Source organism: Dioscorea cayenensis, chromosome 7 (genome assembly GCF_009730915.1).
Source record: "Dioscorea cayenensis subsp. rotundata cultivar TDr96_F1 chromosome 7, TDr96_F1_v2_PseudoChromosome.rev07_lg8_w22 25.fasta, whole genome shotgun sequence".
Lineage (NCBI taxonomy): Eukaryota > Viridiplantae > Streptophyta > Magnoliopsida > Dioscoreales > Dioscoreaceae > Dioscorea > Dioscorea cayenensis.
In genome coordinates, this window is record NC_052477.1 from 2,110,248 (window position 1) to 2,131,303 (window position 21,056).

Sequence of the window (21,056 nt, forward strand, 5' to 3'; positions counted from 1 at the left end):
ATGGAAAAGGCGCAACAACTTTTGAATTTAGTCCAAAAAGTTGTTGCGTCTTTTCCATAACTTGTAGACTAACTTACATTAAATACAAAGATTTTTTATCAAACCAACCAAGACCCTCATCATTTCCATCTCGTCAATGTCACATCCCCTAAAAAATAAATGAGTTTTAAAAAAAATTATTATCCATGTCATACTAAATCAAAAGTGACTGTGCATTTTCCATAACTTGCAAACCAACCTACATTAAATACAAAAATCTTTTGTCAACCAACTTCAACCCTTCTCATATCCATCTCATCAATGTCACATCCCCTAAAAAAATGAGTTTTTTTAAAAAAAAATTCGTTATCCATCTCATCAACGTCACATCCACTAAAAGGAAAATCATACTCTACAAAAAACCAACAAAGCAACAAGAACCCATCTCATCTCCATCTCGTCAACGTTACATCCTTCAAAAAAAAGAGTTAAAACTGCAGCTCCAACTAAAGGGCCTCAGCCGCATGCTAGTCCATAATTATTTTGGTAATCCTTGGGCTACTATTTTCTTTATAGCAACAGCAGTTTTTCTTCTTGCCTTGGCAATTTTGCAGACTGTATTTACTATTCTGCCATTTGCTAAACCTCATACTTGAGATCTTTTAGTTATTCTTTAACTTTTAATGGTGTTTTTTTTTTTATATACAGGTCATTGAGGGTATTGGCCTATGATGATTCATGGAGTAATTGAGGCATCTCTCATTTTCTTATCGGTGTATTTATTTTGTTTTGGAACAGTTGTTACAATGTTAGTTCATTTGTATATGCATATTGGCGAGGCCAAAAGGCAGCCAATGCAGCCTGCATTACAAGTGTGATTTTTTCTTGTTGGCATGATAATTTTTTTTAATAAAATGGATAAACCACTTTAATAAAAGACTTACTTTTCACCTAGAAGCTGGTTCCTTTTTAGAGTGTTATCTATGGTTTCCTCAGCTGGTCACTTTTTCCGGTGTTCTTTAGAGTTCCTCAGCTTTGAAAATCTTCTTTTCTACTAATTACTTCTTAACCAAGAAACAATTAATAGAGGATAGACTTTTCACTTTTATGGTATTCTCTTGGGTTCCTTAGCTGGTTCCTCATCTCTAAAAATCTTTCTTTCTAGTCTTAGAGATAAATATATACATATATAAAGATATATAAAGTCAGAGATCATGGTAAGTTTTTTTTTCATTCACATATTGAAGTTTTCAATTCTTAGCCACTTTCTAAAATTAATGCCATGTCTATTCTAGGGGGAAAAAAATGGGATGTTAATGTTATAAAATGAGCCTCCACAAAGATTTCAAGAAGAGAAGGTTGTAGGAAAAAAGCCAAAATGGCGGACGACATAGAGATTGATATTATCCATTGGTGTTTCTTTGGGTTTCGTGTTCTCTAAGGTTAAGAAATAATTTATGGTGAGGGTTCGATGGGTTAGGCCAAGTCAAACCAGGATTGAACCAAACTCAATAATAAAATACTAAAAAATGTTATAATAATAATTAATAATGATAAAAAATAATATAACTTATATTTCAATAATTAAAAACACAATATTTTAATATGAGATTTAAATTTAAAATTTATATATTTTCTTTGATTTTAAAAATATCTAAAAGATAAATTTAATTTTTAAATTTTTAGTTTTGTTATATACTATCATTTATCATTGATTTTAAAAAATATATAAAATATTTTTTTTTAAAAGTTCTCCTTTTAGGTTACATTGGGACTAAAAAAACCAAAAAATAAAAAAGAGAAAAGTATAAAAAAAAAACTCTTGTTTCTGAGATTTGCAAAATAAAGAATGCGATTTTTGAATTTAAGTTTTTTTTTATTTAGTAGAATTTTAGAAAAAATTAATAAACTTAATATCTTTGAATTAACACCATTAGTGATTTGATAACGGTTTTTCCCCATACATTATAGAATAAAAAAAAAAACTAAATTTTTTGTATTTTTCCCAATAAAAAAACCACTTCGTCTCTATAGTCATCCCTCTCTCCCTCTCTTTCCCTAAGTTCCTCCCTCTCATCGCCTCTCTCTTGTTCTTTCATGGCCGGTTTCCCGATTTTTTCAGTTAAACCGGCCGGATCAGTCCAGGTTTAACACCATTGCTCCATAAGGACTGAAAAATAATTTTATTTTAAAAAATTAAACAAATCCAATTTAATTAACAAAAAAAAATCTCCAGAAAGAAAATATCCAAGGGTTCATAAATACTTACCCGTAAAAATTGGTTTTCACAGGAGAAAATAGACAATGAACTATTTTGGGAATATGAATAATTTTTTCCTAATTTGTTAAAGGGTATTTAATTTGTGCATATAAATACTAAAAATCATGTTGTTCTAATTACTTAAATACCCTTTGAAAAAGCTGTAATTATCTAGATACCCCGAAAAACAGAGATACAAAATCCTGGCCTAATAAGTATACAAGCAAGCATGAATCTTGCAGGGAGCACATAAAACAACAATGATCTTTTCTATGGCCATTGATGTAAAAGACAAGTTATTAATACTTTAAGACATGAACAAGACAAATTCCTCAAAAGGTTAACATAAAAAAACATTCAGATCTATGTTCCATAAATCCAAGAAAATCACATAGAAGAAGTTCACATCAGCTCAAAACATGCAAGACATACACTGAATGAAACACAGAAACATACAGAAAGTTTGAAACTACAGAGTGAGGAGAATTTATAATACCAATTCTACCTAAATCTAAAAGATAAAGTGTTGAATTTATTATTCCTCCAAAATACGATTGATAATCAGATAGTTCTCATGACTATGGCTAATTGCACCATAATCACACTAACGACGCATCGAAGCAGGAAAGGAATGGGCTTCAGCCAAATAAACATTGAAAAAAAGGAGGTGCACCCTAGGGTAGATCATACTTTTGCAGAATGTTTCACTTGATTCCATGGAATGAGGGCAAGACAGCAATAAGAGGGTCCCCGTAGCCAACTGCTTCTGTAAATCAAAATGAGTTGTAATAGAAACTAGTTAGTAATATCGGAATCAGTGTATAATATCTTCCTTGCAGGACTTATATGGATGAACAATTATTTAAGTTGGGCATTGAATATTACCTCCATCCTCGAAGAGTACCTTTAGAACTTCTCCAGCCACATCAGACTGCGAGCAAAATCCATTGGACATGAAGTTTTGTATTTATGAATGCAAGAAAGAAAGTGTAGATGAATGACTTACTTTGATTGGCAGTTCATTGCCGAACTGATCCAAGAAGCCAATGACCTGTCCTTCTTTGATTATGTCACCCTGTTATTAATAAATTTTTGAAGCCATTAGATTAGATGATAAGTCCTAGAAACTCGTGATAGGATTATATATTTGGCCTCACAAGCGTAGTAAGACCAAACAGTTTTAGCAGCAGCAATGAAATGTGTAGTGAATAGCTTCTTGTGTTACCTGTTTACAACTTGGAGGTTGCTTCTTTCCTTTCAGAGTTCTGCCTTTTCGGAATGAACCAACCTAGAAACAGGTGTTATTAGGAATATGTTTACAGCATTGATCTAATAAAATCAAGGATGTCATAAGTCAAATTCATACCGTAGGAGAAGACACTACAACAAATGTATTTAACCCTGAAGCCTCTAATGCAGCTAGCTTTGAGGCTTTCACTGGTGAGACATTTGTAAATGGACTGCTTGAAGCTTTCTGTGGAGCAGCTGGTGCAGAAGCAGGCGCTGATTGAGTCATCGGCTTGCTTGGAACTGGTGGAGCTGTGGCTGGCGAGACAACTGGAAGTGCAGGAGGAGGAGCTGGTGGACCCCCTATGTCTCTTCTCAGATGCATTTCAAAGTCCCCGACCTGAACCAATAGATGGCAGCATCAACATATTTCACACTATCATTTTAGCTAAAGATTGCTCATATATGTTTGGTAGTGAACTATATCTCATTGAGTTAATTATTAAGAACATCTTGTTATCTATGAGTTACTGCATCACTGATTGAATTATGGTGCATTGGAGAATAAAAGCAGAATAAATAAGTAGCTTCAGACAATCAGAGCCAACCAAAAACATATGGGTGTGTGTATAGAAGTAACTGGATAAAAAGTCTCACAGAAGTTCAATAAAACCTTCTGCTGTTCATTTTAAGTTTTAACTTGACAAATGCCTAGAAGAGGAAAGGCCTTGGGAAAAATTATCATCCTTTTAAGTTATGTCAATGCAGTGATAAAATATCAAAGGTGAATTAACAAATACCGGGGACTTAAAAAACATTCTTCCAGTTCAATGCACAAGAAACTAGAATAATTAAAAAGAAATTACAAATTGTAAACTTTAACGGTCAAGTACCCAAAGATACCTTTATCTTTAGCTCAGCAACATTGGTTTCATCACACACTCCCAAGATCAAAGACTGCAATTCAAATGTGCAATCATGTTAGTGAAGTCTACAAAGAGTTACAGCAGTTATGGTTATGCTAAGAATATAAATAAATTCTAGCAGAACTTAGATTAGTCTTGTCCAATTCATTCTGTAATCCCAGGTTGCATCCCATGTACATGCGTACAAATGGAAGACATCCACAAGCAAAGGACTCCAAGCCCGTTTATTTCTTGCATACTCAAATTTCCAACCAAAAATCATCTAGTTGATGAGCTGAATGAAAGACCAAGTTAAATTTTGGGTAAGTCGTCTAATGGAATTCATACATAATCAGGTCACAGTCACAAGATACGAAAGCAATCTTCAAGTATTCCCATACGACCAAATTAAATGGCATATCTGATGGTGAAAATTAAAGAGAGGGCATATATTGGACCTCAAATCCATTAGGAAAAGTTGATTTCGGAACAATTTTCTCCCCAGAAGAACCTGGAGCAGTCTTGGCCAAAGAATCTGTTGCATTAAATACAATACATTATTAGAAGGATAGACTGCATCAAAAACACCCAAAGTAAACAAGTTAAAAGGATATAGAGACATATAAACAGAACAGTCAGATAAACATTTATGAAACTGAAGCCAATACATAATCTTTAAGATGGGTGGGTAAACTGATCTTTTAGAAAATTTCTTTTGGTTAAATTACCCATGAAATAGAAGCATGAGCATTCAGACATCAGAATTCAAATTTCAGTTTATTTAAGTGTCCAATTTAGCAATGGTTGGGCAATATAATTATGATGACAATTTTGAGTTTCATGCTTTTTTGTGAACATTGTTTCCTTATATCACTACAAATTCCATGCTGATATTGCTCATATCTTCAAACAAACTGTTGAGGACAATAAGCTTCCTTTTTAGATCTATATCATACCTAGCTTCTGATGCAAGACATGACTTAGAAAGGTGGCTCATAGAAAAATGCATGAACTCTGTACTGTGATCTTAATTTTTGAACTGATTCAGTATTTCAAGGAAAATCAGGAAAATATTCACTTGGTGCTTGGTCTATAAATTCTAAATAAAATAAGATCATACAAAATGGAAAGTATGAATGCATACTGTATTTTCTATAGATCTTCTCCAGACACAAGATACAATATTTCTAGATTGCAATTTGCTAAAAGTTGAGAATCCTTTCTCCAATATTTTTCCAATCAGTCCATGGAAGAGACAAAACTTGGTGCTCACCATTCGATGTCAATGCAGATGCAGCTTCAGAGGCTTTAACACATGGTAGGAATGATACTCCGTGGTTTCACTTTTGAGGCTACAAGTGCATGGCCCACAGAAGGAACTTTGTAAAATGCCTCTTTTCTGAAAGCATTATTTGATAGAGAGGCCACAAGAGGTTTTTCAATGGTGTACTTTGTGTGCTGAGTTGTCCAAATGGCACCTAGCATTAAGTAAAGACATGAACTTATCTCACAGCCTTTTGCAATCAGCAAAAATACAGTTTGTTTTGCAAAGCATATAATGCGCTATCATCCACCAGAAAATATAGCAGATCCAGCATTCTTATATCTAAAGGGCAAAAAAACATTTACCAGGCAAAAATATTCTAGTCAAAAAAAGACTATCCAAACACAAAACCAATTTATTTCAAAGAATCTGGACCTGACTACTTCAACACAACAAAGAGCACAGGCAAAGGGAGTAAACAATGACTAAAAATCAAAGCCAACATTACCTGAAATATTCATCCATATATCATGATTGTTATTTTATGACTTTCATATTCAGGTCCATATGACTAAACAGAACATGTACATGCATTCACTCAATTCATCTCACTTACACATTTTAGATCTTCCATGAATAAATCAGCAGAAAGATCAAATGATGTGGTGTAATACTACGACTGTCACACACTTCTAAAACTGTCAGTCAATAAGTCTATAAACAAACATGAAAACACAATAAGAAAGATCTTCTCTTTGCTTGTCACTTCAGCAATTATCAATTCCATACAACCAGCAGTAGATTAGATCCAGTCTTTTTGGTCATCAATTTTAACTGTGAACACTCAAATTATTCTCAACACCTCCACAGTACGTAAATCAAAGGGGAAAACAGCCCAAATGATGCTAAAGACTAAATGAAAAAACCCAATGAAGTCACATATCACAGTCAATCCTAGATCCTCGTCCCGTCATCCAATTTACAGCCTAAAAATGGAAGAAAAAAGGAAAACAAAAACAAAAGCATCCAATGCTTGCATTAAATTCACCAAAACTCAAAAAATCTCAAAGCAGAGCATCAAATCAGAGCTAAAACTCAGATCCTTATACCAATTTCAGCTGAAAAAAAAAAAAAAATAAGCACAAATAATAAAAACAGGCCATCAGAATCACACCAAAAACTTCGATCCATGCAACAATTCACAACTTCAAAAATCAAAATCAAACTCATCAAATATCAACCAATTACACTGGAAAAACATCAGCCTCACTTCAAGAAACCAAGCAAAAGCACAGACAGCGAGAAAAAGAAGAAGACCATACCATGAAAAGACCGGAGAACAGCAGCAGTCTCCATTGGAGGATGGATCGAAAGAGAGAAGGGAAGGAACGCAGAGAAGGAGAGGTTTTTAAAGATAGAAAAAGAGGGGTTGGTTTCGATGTGGTCGCTGATGAGCGTTGGAGAGCTTCGAAAAATCCGCCGGGTCTTAAGTTTCTTCGCGCTCACCGTCGTCTTTTGCTTGATGGTGCCGCCACCTGGTTGGGTTCGAACCGGATCGGTTCGGGTTTGTAGTATGTTTTTCATTTCGATCCTTGAAATAGTTTATATTTTCTTGTGAGTTCTAATGTTTTTGCACATATATCCCTTTGAAAAATTCTTATTTACAGATGATGGCCTTCAACTGGGATCATTTTCAAATTGAGGGCAGTAACATTTACTTAGCTCCAGCTTTTTCAATTCTCTGAATTCAATGATTTTTTTCAAAACTTTTTATTTTTAAATTAAATTATAAAATTAAATCACATTGTCATATATTTATATAAAAATTTGTTGAAATATAACATCAATTTGTGATTGGGTTATAATATTTATTTTAATCAATATATATATAAGAAAATTAAAGACTTGTGATTAAATGAAATTGTTTGCTAGTATTTGTATAATTTAATATATATATATATATATATAGAGAGAGAGAGAGAGAGTATGTAATGGAATACATGTTTCAATTTGTTTCAATTTCATTGAATTACATTCTATTGAATATCTACAAATTTATCATACCATTAACTAAAGCTGTTAAAAACTTAAAATGAAGAACATTATGGTACAAGTATTCCTAATTAGAAGATATTTAAGGGGTACAAATGCAAGAAACCTTGCTCATCGTCCCATCTAAACCGTTGAAACATAGAAAGCATCCAACCGATCATTCTCACCTCGAGATTAGCAAACCTGATCATCCGCTCGTGCGCTATACCCTTCAGCACGTGCTTAGGGTTTCTTCGAAGACCTATATAAACACCTCCTCATCTCTCGTTTCTCCTCTCCCGCTCCTTCGTCTTCGCCGCCGTCTTCAAACCCTAGATCTCTCCGGGTATGCTTCCTTTCGTCTCTCCAATTCCGATCATGGATCCATTCTCAATCTCCACATGCTTCGGTTTAACTCGGAGTTTTTTTGTTTTTTAATCTCGGAATGGTGGTTTTTTTTTCTCGCAGGAATCGTTGCTTGAGAGATCGGTGAGAAGCGAAAGATGCAGAACGAGGAGGGCAAGATGATGGATCTCTACATCCCCAGGAAGTGTTCGGCGACGAACAGGCTCATCACTGCCAAGGATCACGCCTCCGTTCAGATCAACATTGGACATGTCGACGAGAATGGGGTTTACACAGGCCAGCACACCACCGTCGCCCTTTGTGGCTTCATCCGTGCTCAGGTATCCTCCATCTTGCATTTCGAGATGATTAGTGCTGTGATTCTTTGTTTCAGCCTTGCGTGTTTGCTCTGTTTGATTTGGTGTTTGATCTGTCAATCAGCAGGCTTTCGTGCATGATTTTTTTTTAGTGGTTATTTCACTATCATGCTTACTAAGTGTTATGCGTATCAGTTCTGCAGTCTTTGTCATAGTTCTGATAGCTTTTGTGAACCAACTATATCACAGTGATCGAAATGTGATATAATTGATATGATCGTAATAGCATGGCATTGAATTCAGTCTTGGTTGGACTAAATTTGAAGCTTAAAATTATGTTGTTTTTGTTTTATTTTTTATTTTTTTAATTATTTAGGTTTAATTCAATAGGAGATGGTCCAATCAAATCCACTTCAATTTAAGTTAGTTAGTGATTTGGCAATTGCTTTTTGGTCTTGTTACTTTATAATTTTAAAATGGTCTTGTTTTTCACCTTTTCTTATATTTCTTGAAAATGAAAGCTATATTGGAGTGTTGCCAATGATATGCCTTCATATATGTATGGATATCAGAGTCTTACAGTGGGATGCTAATTCAACAAGGCCTCTCTCTGCTGGTTATGATATTGATATTGCCATTTTTCTCTTCCCCAAAATGTGGGATGAAATCTGCTTCAATAATTCTGTTGGAATGTTACTTTTGTTGTGTAGCTTGCCGTTGATATAATGAAGTGACTTAAATTCCTGGCCATTTGGATATATTCACCATGTAGTCTAAGGGATATAACAAAGATATTGGATTATTTGGCCAAAATTGGGGCAAATACTAGCTTTATGCCACAAGTCATTGATTGGTAGCCTCCAAATCCTATCTCATTAATCATTTAAATTTTGTTAATCATTTACTTTTATTTAGTGTTGTTCTATTTGTTTGCTTGAATAACTTGATCATCATTGTTGTAATGAAATAACTAAACTTCTTGGATCTTTTGAATGCATGTACTACATAGGTTAATGGAAATGTAATGATATTTGGTTCTTTAGCCAAAATTAGGGGGAAAAAGAATAGTTGCTCTATACTAGAAATACTTGATGTGAAGCCTTCAAATCTTCTGATCCATCAGTTACTATATATATATATATATATATTAATTCTTGACCTCAAGTTATTCCTATTGTTAACTTCAAGTTATTCCATTATTTAGAAATGCTTAATAATTAGTTTAAGTTTTTATCCATAGACTAATTCATTTACAAACAAGACTCGTGTAAACACGGGAAAGAACGTGAAATATTCTTCTATCCTTTTAAGTAATTGTTAGATTTATTGAGTTATGGATAGGTTCAAGCTATTGTTTCCTGAAGCATTTTCTGGTTCTCATCCATATAGTGCCATATGGTTCTCCAAAATAGAAATTGTCGATAGTTGTATCCTATGGTCCTTAATCGTATGGTTTTCAAAACTTGGAGCCAGCTGTCAATAAAAGTTATTGTCAGTTTATTCCATCTTGGTATGTTTCTTTGCATCATTTTCTCTTATTCTCTACTTGGATTAGGGCTTTTTGGCAAGGGGGGAGCTTTCTAAACACATAGCTCTGAAATACCCACAGGTTTTCTGTGGGGTGCCTGGCTTTTAGTGCCCTAAGAGAAATATGGTTTCATAGTACGGGCTTGTGCTCTTTTGAGGTTCATAGAAGATATTCATTGAGGTTTTTCTTCTTGAGGTCTCAGTGATTATTTTCGGCTCATTTACTCCTTCACAAGTCCGCCTCCATAGACCATGATATTTTTTATTTTTTTATTATTCTTAAAACTTTTTTAAGAAAAATTGAGAATTATCTCTCATCATTTAAGCATTCTCAAAAGATGTTAATGTAATGTTACATGTTCAGTTCTGGTTTAAAGAGTATTCGTTCCTTTACGTCTTGTGGCTTCTGCCCTGACTTGTTGCAATCTTGGTTGCTTGCTAAATGAAATTTGCCAATTTCAATTTTGCAATTATTTTAAAATGATGATGTTCTAGCTGCTTCAATACAAATAAAATTCATTTTGAAAATTTTGTTGATTTCTGAACAATTTCAGTTTAAGTCATGGTTCAGCCCATTGCCGACTGCCTTCCAATTAACAATCTGTCTTGATAGTCCTATTGTTCCTTTCCTGATTTTTTTTGCGAGCTTTCTAGCTTAACACTTTTAGCCATACTGTGTTGGTTATGTATGGTATCAGTATTATTTCAGTGATTAGTATAGAAAAATTGATAATTCCAATTGTTTTATATTGTAGTTGCCTAGTCATTTAACCATGCTTAATATTTGCCATTGCAAATTGGGCAGCAAAACAAGTGTGAATGCTGAGAACCCTGTGTGCCTATACCACCATATAGCAAAGTCGACAAACTGAATCATTTAGTGAAAAGCATAATATTTTTGAATTCTGATGAGCATTATGTTGGAAGTTTGTGCTGTTGAGGCTATGTTATCCATCCTTTGTGATATTAGTTTGATATTTGTAATTCCTTTGTGATGTGTTTCTTTAGACTACTATGATTCTGTGTGCCCTAATGTTACCATTATTAATGGAATCCACTGAAATTTTTCTTTAATTTCTGTTGCCCAATTGTCCATTGAATCATAACCATGATTCATCTTTTGATCAATCTATATTTTTTTTTTAAACTTATTTTTATCATGCAGGGTGATGCTGATAGTGCTCTTGATAGGATCTGGCAGAAAAAGAAGGTTGATGTACGCCAACAGTAGAGACACTGGTTTTCACCTTAAGTTTACTTCTAGTGTTTTCCATGATAATTCATGAACCCATCTCCGTATTCTGCACCTTAATGTTATTTCCCAACTAAGATTAAGTTGATAAATTACATTTTTGAGATTCATTTCCACTTTTGACTCTTTGATTAGCTTTAATCTGTTGAAGAAATTGCTTCCAGGGCCTGTAATCTATTCATTATCAACTTGATTTCGAAAACCACAATTTGTGTTCCATGCATCAATACTTGTTTGTGATGATTTTTTAAGATATTAGCACAAGTAGAAACGGTGAATTATTTGTGCTGGGCTTGTAAGTGTCATCTGTCAATAGCTTTTTAGAATTAGACTTAAATGGTTTCCTTGTTGACAAACCAGGGCTGCTGATTAAATCAGGGAAATTGTATAGATTTTGATTAAATTATAAAAAATTTAAACCATTAATCAACAGCTTGTTACAGAAATAACTTAATGAATAAAAAGGACAACCTTAATAAGACAACTGGGAGAAGAAACATGGTTATAATTTATATAAAAAGAAAAATTCATACAAAATTGATCCCAATCAATTACAAATGTCAAAAGGGAAGATTACAGATTTATAGTTCTTTGAACTTCCACTCTTGCCTTATAACATTATGTCAAAAATATAAATAAAAAGGGGAAAAATTATAAGATTTTTTTTCACTTCTCTGTCATCTTTCATCACTTTCAAAAAGAAACCCATCTCCCTCCACCAAGCTTTCCAAAAGAAAGAATGATCTCACATTTTAGACATAAAAATCTTGTAGAACTACTATTATTAGAAAGAAAACATAATAGAAAGATAGATATCATGACAAAAAAGCAAATAACATTATCCATGAACCTTATCATTACCTCCACCTCTTAAATTAATTTAATATTTTCCAAGAAGAACAAAAAAAAGGAAATTACACATCTGCCCCTCCTCCTCACTGTAAGGCATATATATATACATGATAATAATAATTTTATTTACCAAGCTATAGAGGTATAATTAGATTGGATGTTGAGTCATTTGCCATCCAGAAAGCTACATCCATTAAGAGAGACCCACCAGACAAACAGATCCTCTTTCCTTATCATATCATTGAAAGGTTTGCTTCACTATTTATGCCTGAACAAATAAATGTGCATGCCTTCATCACTCAAAGGCCCTGCCCTCTAAAATACAGAGAAGAAAACACATTAGTAGTGCTGGGGGGCCTGTTCTGGTAAAACATAAGAGATAGCATTCATCCAGAACTCACTTCATAGTGCATTGCTGACATACACCAAATGCACCACTTCGTCGATAAAATTATTATCAATGCACATAGACAGCCAATCAGGTGTTCCCTCGCTGCTTTGCATCAAACACCGAAAGCATAATGGAGACACCATGATTTGAAATAACACAAAGTCGTCGTAGAGTTCTGAATGATAAATAATACGCTTTGCCATGCGAAGAAAGAAAAAGATTACGGTGAAGTGGCATGCGGCGTGCACCAACCTTTACCCCCTAATGGTGTAATGTAATGACAATGCTAGAAAGATCTAGTAGCTAAACAATTTAAAAACAACATTAAAATAGTTGAAAAAACCATTGACTATTAAATAGTACAAGTTCAGCATCATCATCTTGGTGCATTACCATCTACCAATTGAGATCTTGTACTTTATGATTTTCAAAGATGCATGGAATAAAAGCTTTGTGATATGATGATACAATGAAGTTTTGGTGCACTTTCTTTTTGCTAGTCACTAAGTTGATGGCTGTTACAAAGTCTCTTTCAGAAGAAAGTATGGGGTCTCTAATTCAGGACTCATAGTGTGTGAGGACAATTTAAGTCAAGATATGTGATAGGACCTGCATGGATCTTGTCCAACCTCTTGATTCAAAAAAAACAAGGGAATCAAAGGATGGTATAAAGTGAGGTAAGTGAAGAGGTATATTAAGATCAAATCAATGCAAGTGATCTTGTCTTTGAGAAAAATATGACCTCGATCGACTTGAAAATCAAGTACATAAATACAAGTAATAATAATTTAAAAAAATAACAATTTTAAAGAACAAAAGGAAATCAACATGTTGCAGTTAAAGGGGCATTGAATTCATGCTATCATCATCCTTGCTCAAGATATTCTACCATTCTAGAAGATTTAATCCTAGATATTTTTATGTAGGACGAGGAAGCGTGCCAATTTGTCAACCATATTTTAAAATCAAGTGCTTCAAAAAGGTGCACAAAGAGACTGTGTTAAAAAAAGAAAAAAGAAAAGATCAGTCACAAACAATGCACCTTCAGCGGAAGTAGTCTTCTCAAATGTCAATTTGCAATATATGTCCTTATAAAGTGAAAGATACTCCCACCTCTTTGTGAAAAAAAAATAGTAACCCATAAACAATTATATAAGTTCAGTAAACCCCCAAAATAATGTGCAAGAAGAAAAGGTGATCGGCCAAAGATTTGCTCTCTATCGCACACACATGATAGACCATCGAATTGAAAATCCAAACGATTGATATTGTTTTGTACATGTAGAAATGCATGAAGACTAAATGCATGAAGAATTGCATTTTGTCTAGAAAAAGTAATTTGCATTTTGACACCATTGCACTTGTCATCTTTCATTTGGGAACACTAAATGGATTTGCATGCTGGTCATGAAACATGCCGAATTTTGTACTTAAGACATTTTCCTTTTATAGCATACACAACACTATTATTCAATTTAATAAGATTCAAGATAAAATCTTATCATTGTGAGGATAAACTTTGCTAACATAGAATATTATACTGGTAAATTATCAGGTAACCTGGGGTTCCAATTTGATCATAATAACTAAGATTGACAGTTTATGTACATCTTTTATTCTTCAATAGGTTTTTTCTTATTAGAGTAACTAAAAGTGCCACATCAATTAATGTAGTAAGTTTGGAGTTAAAAATGTAAGTCTAGGTCTCTCATCCTATTAGCTTAAACTTCTGGGTTAAATTGGACTAGATTTATATCTATGATTTAAGAGTGATCATTCTAGACATTCAAAATGGAAAACAGGCGTGCTACTTTGTTCTTTACTTTTTTTCTCCCTAATTTTGAGAATGGCTAGACTTGAAGAGCTTTGAATTCAAATGGTATAAATAACTTATAAAAACATTCAATCATGAATTCATTAGAAATTTGTCATTTTGGAAGAAAAAAAAGCATCAAAGCAACAAAAAGCATAAGCTGACATGGATGTCACGATGTAAAATTTCTTACGCATGAACTTTAAAAAAACATAACAGCAGGAGAATATGACATGAGGTAAAAATTTCTACCATCTTTAAATCTGCTTTTGAGCTTTCATTTCAACTTTGCAAGAAGGATGATTAATGAATAACCAATTCTTTTTCCAGATATTGAGAGACAAATCTTATATGTTGGAGCTTCTTTATCTGAGACAAAAAAAAAGGTATTAGAGAATTTCAATGGGCTGGATAGGAACAATACCAAACAGTCAACAGAAATATTACATCAAGAGCTGTTGGAAGGGGAATTTATCTTCATGATACAAGAGATTACTTTGAGTAAACTATGTCTTGATAATATATATATATATATTGGGCATATTTCAACTTGTTCTCACTATGAAGAATTGCCTAATGCTATTTATTAGTTAAAAAGGAATTTAATTTTTATGGGTTAACTAGTTAAGAGTAGTTTCAGAATATGAATCAGTGTCAAAGACTCAGAATTACATACAAATTAATAAATGTGAAATGAAGCTTCATTGACAAATTATTCAAACAAGAATCAAATTTTCACAAAGGAATGATGCAATATTTTCAAAGTAATTCAGAAAGAAAACTTCTAAGTCCCACTAAGAAAGTTATGGACACTGTACATATCATTTACAATAAATAATATCTGAAAATCAAACTTTAGCTGAAATACATATATATGTACAGTAGAATATAAAGGTGAACTTTAATAAGTATAAAAACATAAGGTCATGTCAGAAAGAGCATGGGACCTATGCAGTGTCAGAACAATGATCATGGTTTGTCCGGAATACAACAGATCCCACCAAGAAAAAGAAGAACATATGCTTTTACATTTATCCATTCACACATTATATATGCATCCACAAAGCTCTGGAACTGATACCTTGCAGTGTTTTATCTTTCCTTTGTTTAAAATTCTAAATCAAAACCTTCTCCAAGCCAGCATGGGAATGGATGGGAAGAAGTTGGAGTATAAAGGGGAAGATGCTCTTAGAGAGCTAGAGGAGTTGACCATAAAAGCCAAAGAAGTACAAGATAGCATCTTGAAGGAAATCATCACAAGGAATGGTGCAAGTGAGTACCTGAACAAATACATGCAGGGTTCTATTGATCTCTTAACATTCAAAACCAGGGTGCCAGTGATCACGTACGAGAAAATCCAGCCTTACATCCAGAGAATAGTCAATGGAGAGGATTCTTCCATCATATCTGGTCACCAGATAACAGAGATGTTGATGAGGTACATTTCATTTCCATTATTCTCAGCAAAATTTTTCATGTTTTTTTTCCCATGTCGTCCCTTTCAACTGTTAGATCTTTAATGAATTATAGAGAAATCACTATCAGTGAAAATATGAAAACACATGATCACTTCTGATTAATGTAAGAGTTAATCAATAGTTTAATGTACCTACCAGCCTGTACAAATGAAATAATTAGATCTCCTAAACAGTTGGAAAACAATGTCATTATCTCTAAAAGCGGAAGTGCCAAAACTAATTCTGTGCCAAATGGAGAGTCTGGGGCCCATAGCAAAAAGGATTTCTTCTGTCTCCATCTTGTTTCTATTGTGGAGATGATAAAACAAACTATATACTGATTGATGATCACCACTAACCTTCTTTGAGATCACCTACATCACAATCTCAAGACACACTGAATGATGATGATGATGATGATGAATGAGTCAGAAAATTTATTTGGTTTTTAATTCATTATTTTTACTAAATTTTTTATCAAGCAGCTCAGGAACTTCTTGTGGAGAACCAAAGCTAATGCCATCCATAGCAGAGGACCTTGACCGTCGTACATATCTCTACAACCTTATTATGCCAATCATGAACAAGTAAGCTTCATTTCTTAGAATAACTAATTGAGTCTGAAAAATATGCTTAGTTTAAAATCTGTTCAGGCACATTCCAGACTTGGACAAAGGCAAAGCCATGTACCTACTTTTCATAAAGGCTGAGAAGCAGACTCCATCAGGTTTACCAGCTCGGCCCGTGCTCACAAGCTACTATAAGAGCCCACACTTCCGAACTCGAACACATGATCCTTTCAATGACTATACCAGCCCAAATGAAGCTATTCTTTGCCCTGATAGGGACCAAAGCATGTACTGTCAGCTCCTTGCCGGACTTATCCACAGACAATGTGTTCTTCGCCTTGGAGCCGTATTCGCCTCTGCCTTATTGCGTTCCATCAGCTTTCTAGAAAAAAATTGGATAGACTTATGCAGAGACATTCGAACTGGCCATCTAAATAAATCCATAACTGATCCAAACCTCAGAGCAGCAATGTCAAAGACAATCACATCACAAGATCCACAACTTGCCAATGAACTTGAGGCTATTTGTAGCTTGAGAACATGGAAGGGCATAATATGCAAATTGTGGCCTAGAGTGAAATACATTGAGGCTGTGCTCACTGGGTCAATGGCACAATACATTCCAGCATTGGAGTTCTACAGTGAAGGGAAGATTCCATTAGTGTGTACTATGTATGCTTCATCAGAGTGCTACTTTGGAGTGAACTTGAATCCACTGAGCTACCCAACTGAGGTCTCATACACTCTACTGCCAAATATGGCCTACTTTGAGTTCATACCACTTGAGAATGGGCTACAACCAAACAATGAAGAGAAGATAGAGCAAGATAAGTTAGTATCTTTGGTTGATGTTAAACTATGGTGCTACTATGAACTTGTGGTCACCACATTTGCCGGTAAGCTGATTTTAAACAATACTCCTTTCTTTCATTAATAAATTGATATCAGGGGCCATCAAATCTATGAACTTATGATGTTGGAGTATTAGTTATTCTAATAGCAACAAGATACCTGATATCCTTAAAAAATCTAACAATATGAATTATGCTTTTAATGTATTTGATTGATCTTAGATATGCTCATTGTGGCTCGGCCTACTTCAAAAATACTTGTGTATTATCTTCATTTACTAATACATCAAAACATGATTTACTTCTCCAAAATATAGCCATCAAATAAAACCCAACTAAAACATTGATCTAAGTGACTAGTTTACACACACACATGCACACACACAAGCATGTTTGTGTGTTTTTCATCATTTATGCCCCCCAAAAAAACGTCTAATTTCTTGTATACCATAGAAAAAGCTAGCTTTCATGATGCCTATATAAAAATTAGATTCTTTTAGGCATATTTGCAAGCCCACATCCACTCATTAAATATTATTTTAAATTGTGAAATGACAAAAAAAAAGGCACTAAAGCCCTAGAATTTCAAAAAGGCATACAACAATAAAAAAGGAAATAATTTTTTATTATTGATTTAGAAATATAAAAAGATTATTTTTAAAAATTTGTATTTACATCAATACTACTGAGAAATGTATTGAAGTAATTGGAAACTTGGCTTTTAGGTCACTTGACATTTTAAAATATTATTTGTTAATTGAACTCAAGGGCATATTGAAAAAAAAAATCTAACTTTTATACAGGCATATAAAAAAATTGTTTCTTTAGGTGTACCTTGACAAGACCAAAAAAAAAACCTCTGAATGGTATGTATTTTGTTGTCTTTTAAGGTGGTGCTTGTTCTAAGGTAGAATTCAACAGCACCACTTGCTTTGATAAAATGTAAATTGGTGCTTGTTTTAAGGCAGAATTCAAGAGCACCACTAGCTCTAATAAAATGTAAATCAACATAGGTCTTTGCAGGCATCGGGTTGGCGATATACTTCTGGTTACTAGCTTTTACAATTCCGTTCCACAATTTAAGTTTATTTGTCGTAGAAACATCTTGCTTAGTATTGATACTGACAAGACAAACGAGGAAGAACTCCATAAAAGCGTCACAGCCTCAAAGAAGCTTTTAGAAGCATATGATCTACTCCTTAATGAGTACACAAGCCATGCTGACACCTCAACCATCCCTGGACATTATGTTTTGTTTTGGGAGATCACAAATACTTCAACCAAGCTAAGCTTGGCTACGCCACTTAATGCAGAACTTCTACAAAATTGTTGCCAGGTATTTTCTTATGATAACATTTCCCTTATTGTACTTTGTTCTATCTTTTAAATAAATATGGTTTATCTATATTTTTTTACTATATTTTTAAAAAAAAATTTGCCAGGTATTGGAAGATTCACTTGGTTATGTATACCGACGTTGCCGATCTCATGATAAGTCAATAGGTCCATTAGAAATACGTGTTGTCGAAGAGGGAACCTTTGAGGCACTTATGGACTTGATAATTAGTCAAGGTGGCTCAATCAATCAGTACAAAACACCAAGGTATATTGAGCAAGGTCAAGCACTTGAACTACTTAATTCTAGGGTCAAAGATCGTTTCTTTAGCTCTAGAGATCCAGTATGGAGCTTGTGAAATTAGGAAAAGCAATGAACTCATATGATATTTGTTAAATGAAATTCAACAAGCTTCTACTTGAGAAAAATGTCCCAAGATGAAATAGAAAACTCCCACAAACAAACAAAACAATAAGTGACAATTTGATTATTCAGATAGAATTGATATCACTTAATTGTGTATCTTATGGTGATAATGGTCTGAAAATTGAACAGGAAAGAGATAGCTGTAATTGATTACCAGCATATAACATCAATATAAAACTAAATTGAACAAGAAAGAGGTTGATATAAGTTGAACTGTTTTCAGGAAAAGACAAAAAGTATTACCTCTCCCACCCAATCTCAGTTCCAGCTCTCAGAATAATGCATGAGAGGACAAAGGCAGCAAAAGTGTAACATTAAGCCAAAATAAGAGAAAAAAGGATTTTGTTTTTAGAGAAGTTCAAAGAAAAGTATAAGCAATTCATCATTCATATTCTTAATCTCCCACAGAATGTAAAAAAACTGGAAATTCCTTTGAGTGATCCAAAATGCCGCCAGGGAGTGATCTAGTATCTGAAAATTGTACTAGATAAATATCAAAAGTGCAAAAAAAAAAAAACAAAAAAATAAAAAAACAAAAATCACAAGAACATAAGCTTAACTTTGTTTCTGATCACTGACTTTTTATTGAGATAGATACATAAACTTGAAAATAAATGATAGCAACATCAGATAACCAGGATAACATTCATGATCAAAACATTAGACACACGCAACTATTTTTGTAAAAAACATTAAATTAGCAATGCTTACAAGTGACAAGTGATACCCCCAGTCAAATTATCAAAGAATGTTACTTATCTGAATCTCCTGTAACTACTGGTTATTGCCATAGATTTTATTTCATACCTCAAAGTCGGCAATTTACAAGATTAGTCAGATGACAAAATAACAATTTAAAGCTTCTACCTATAGAGGCATGTAGATTTTAATTAATTGGTGATGGAAAGAATATCGTAGATGGCATCACGCAGTTATTATAATTTATAAGAAAACTAAAGACTCAAAGGAAGAAATGGCCAGCAAAACCTAATACTGTGTGTGCAGTCAAATGATCTAGCATGATCATCTAGAACCAAATTATCAGTTTCAATGTGTTTAAAGTTGATAAGAAAACTACAACATCCGAGAGTATAAAATATTACAAGCCATGAAGGACTTAATATTTGGTACAGTCACATAACCTGGCATTACTACTGTGACCAAAGTATCAATTCAAACATGTTAAAGTTGTAATGATACTGATTGTGAACAAGAAATTCTAATAAGCAAATTGTTTAGTCAAGGAAATATGATTAAGCATATACAAACTCAGAGCTAAACAGTTAAATGTACTGTACAAAACATACAGCCTGAAATTGCCATTGCTCCTTCATACGAAGAAAAGGTATCTTCTTGTTAGCATTGAAATTGACTACATTTATATTGGTCTACCAGATGAAGGAGAAACATGTTCTGATAAATAATATATAAAAAACAAACTCTATAAGATTGGAAAATCTTCTCTTCTAATACCTATAGAAAGAGAGAGGGCGTGCAGAGCGAGACAGATTGTGATCCAAAACCTTTGGCCACTTGATTCACAAGCAAAATTACAAAAAACAAAATCGACACAGAAATGTATTGATTCGACTCAAACGCGAAAGGGCCAAAACCACATGAATTACAAGAAAAATAAGAACTGAACATATATAACAAGAAACACAACAGAAAAGCAATCTGTGATAAAATAACCACAATAATGAAAAAGAAAAGCTTCTTCTTAGTTGAGCTTAGAAAAAGAGTTTGGTCCAAAACCCTTTATCACATGAATTACAAGCAAGTAAAGAGAACAACATATATTATAACTAAGAAACAAGATGTAAAAAGGCAATATGTGGAAAAAAGCTTCTTCAATTGAACTATGAAATAGAGTTTTACATAAAAATCTAACCTTTAACATGAATTACTTAACAAAAAAGGGACCAAATATATATATATATATACAGAAAATCAATACATGATCAAAAACCCTCACTGACAAACAAAAACTTCTTTTATTGGGCTATGAAACAGGGTTTGATCCAAAACCACATGAGCTCATGAAAAGCACAAATAATGAAACAAACATGTATAGCAGAAAATTAAGAGTAAGAGGATCAGTGATTAGGAACCCATGTAACATGCATGACAAAGAAAAGTTTACAAAATTTTTATTAAAATGAGTTTTATTCAAATATCAATCCACTCAACAAACAGAGACATTTAAAAAATAAAAATAAAATCTTGCATTGAGCTATGAAAAACACAAAAAATA

General features: G+C 33.4%; 3 protein-coding genes and 1 long non-coding RNA gene across 8 annotated transcripts; 2 read left to right on the forward strand and 2 right to left on the reverse strand.

Moving 5' to 3' along the window:
* Nucleotides 1–2,585: 2,585 nt before the first annotated feature.
* Nucleotides 2,586–7,058, reverse strand: LOC120265967 (biotin carboxyl carrier protein of acetyl-CoA carboxylase, chloroplastic-like). The gene is made up of 9 exons (XM_039273911.1): nucleotides 6,958–7,058; nucleotides 5,645–5,849; nucleotides 4,830–4,906; nucleotides 4,370–4,423; nucleotides 3,606–3,866; nucleotides 3,465–3,527; nucleotides 3,246–3,314; nucleotides 3,125–3,170; nucleotides 2,586–3,005 (listed from the first exon to the last, which is right to left on the reverse strand). Exons 5-9 carry the CDS (start codon nucleotides 3,849–3,851, stop codon nucleotides 2,944–2,946), a joined length of 486 nt encoding a protein of 161 aa, XP_039129845.1. The 5' UTR covers nucleotides 3,852–3,866; nucleotides 4,370–4,423; nucleotides 4,830–4,906; nucleotides 5,645–5,849; nucleotides 6,958–7,058; the 3' UTR covers nucleotides 2,586–2,943.
* Nucleotides 7,059–7,931: 873 nt separating this feature from the next.
* Nucleotides 7,932–11,241, forward strand: LOC120265829 (40S ribosomal protein S21-like). The gene is made up of 3 exons (XM_039273806.1): nucleotides 7,932–8,012; nucleotides 8,135–8,352; nucleotides 11,021–11,241. Exons 2-3 carry the CDS (start codon nucleotides 8,170–8,172, stop codon nucleotides 11,084–11,086), a joined length of 249 nt encoding a protein of 82 aa, XP_039129740.1. The 5' UTR covers nucleotides 7,932–8,012; nucleotides 8,135–8,169; the 3' UTR covers nucleotides 11,087–11,241.
* Nucleotides 11,242–12,093: 852 nt separating this feature from the next.
* On the reverse strand, nucleotides 12,094–21,011 carry LOC120264646. Of its 5 annotated transcripts, XR_005537509.1 has the most exons (6): nucleotides 20,276–21,011; nucleotides 19,046–19,273; nucleotides 15,444–15,570; nucleotides 14,416–14,532; nucleotides 12,361–12,544; nucleotides 12,094–12,274 (listed from the first exon to the last, which is right to left on the reverse strand). It is a non-coding gene; the product is annotated as an uncharacterized LOC120264646 (long non-coding RNA). The 5 variants fall into 5 exon arrangements; XR_005537508.1 differs by lacking the exon at nucleotides 20,276–21,011 and having other exon boundaries at nucleotides 19,046–20,105; XR_005537507.1 differs by lacking the exons at nucleotides 19,046–19,273; nucleotides 20,276–21,011 and adding an exon at nucleotides 15,777–16,085 and having other exon boundaries at nucleotides 15,444–15,677.
* Nucleotides 14,952–19,039, forward strand: LOC120264645 (probable indole-3-acetic acid-amido synthetase GH3.11). The gene is made up of 5 exons (XM_039272473.1): nucleotides 14,952–15,601; nucleotides 16,106–16,207; nucleotides 16,274–17,085; nucleotides 18,054–18,376; nucleotides 18,483–19,039. Exons 1-5 carry the CDS (start codon nucleotides 15,090–15,092, stop codon nucleotides 18,732–18,734), a joined length of 2,001 nt encoding a protein of 666 aa, XP_039128407.1. The 5' UTR covers nucleotides 14,952–15,089; the 3' UTR covers nucleotides 18,735–19,039.
* Nucleotides 21,012–21,056: the final 45 nt, after the last annotated feature.

What these genes read in the sequence shown, in the direction of transcription:
- LOC120265967 (XM_039273911.1), bottom strand. Translation starts at nt 3,851, where the DNA reads ATGCATCTGAGAAGAGACATAGGGGGTCCACCAGCTCCTCCTCCTGCA. An exon ending in AACCTCCAAGTTGTAAACAG is followed by an intron (nt 3,315 to 3,464) that starts GTAACACAAGAA and finishes TATTAATAACAG; the next exon opens with GGTGACATAATCAAAGAAGG. An exon ending in GCAATGAACTGCCAATCAAA is followed by an intron (nt 3,171 to 3,245) that starts GTAAGTCATTCA and finishes TTTTGCTCGCAG; the next exon opens with TCTGATGTGGCTGGAGAAGT.
- LOC120265829 (XM_039273806.1), top strand. Translation starts at nt 8,170, where the DNA reads ATGCAGAACGAGGAGGGCAAGATGATGGATCTCTACATCCCCAGGAAG. An exon ending in GTGGCTTCATCCGTGCTCAG is followed by an intron (nt 8,353 to 11,020) that starts GTATCCTCCATC and finishes TTTATCATGCAG; the next exon opens with GGTGATGCTGATAGTGCTCT.
- LOC120264645 (XM_039272473.1), top strand. Translation starts at nt 15,090, where the DNA reads ATGTCAGAAAGAGCATGGGACCTATGCAGTGTCAGAACAATGATCATG. An exon ending in TGTGGTCACCACATTTGCCG is followed by an intron (nt 17,086 to 18,053) that starts GTAAGCTGATTT and finishes AAATCAACATAG; the next exon opens with GTCTTTGCAGGCATCGGGTT. An exon ending in TTCTACAAAATTGTTGCCAG is followed by an intron (nt 18,377 to 18,482) that starts GTATTTTCTTAT and finishes AAAATTTGCCAG; the next exon opens with GTATTGGAAGATTCACTTGG.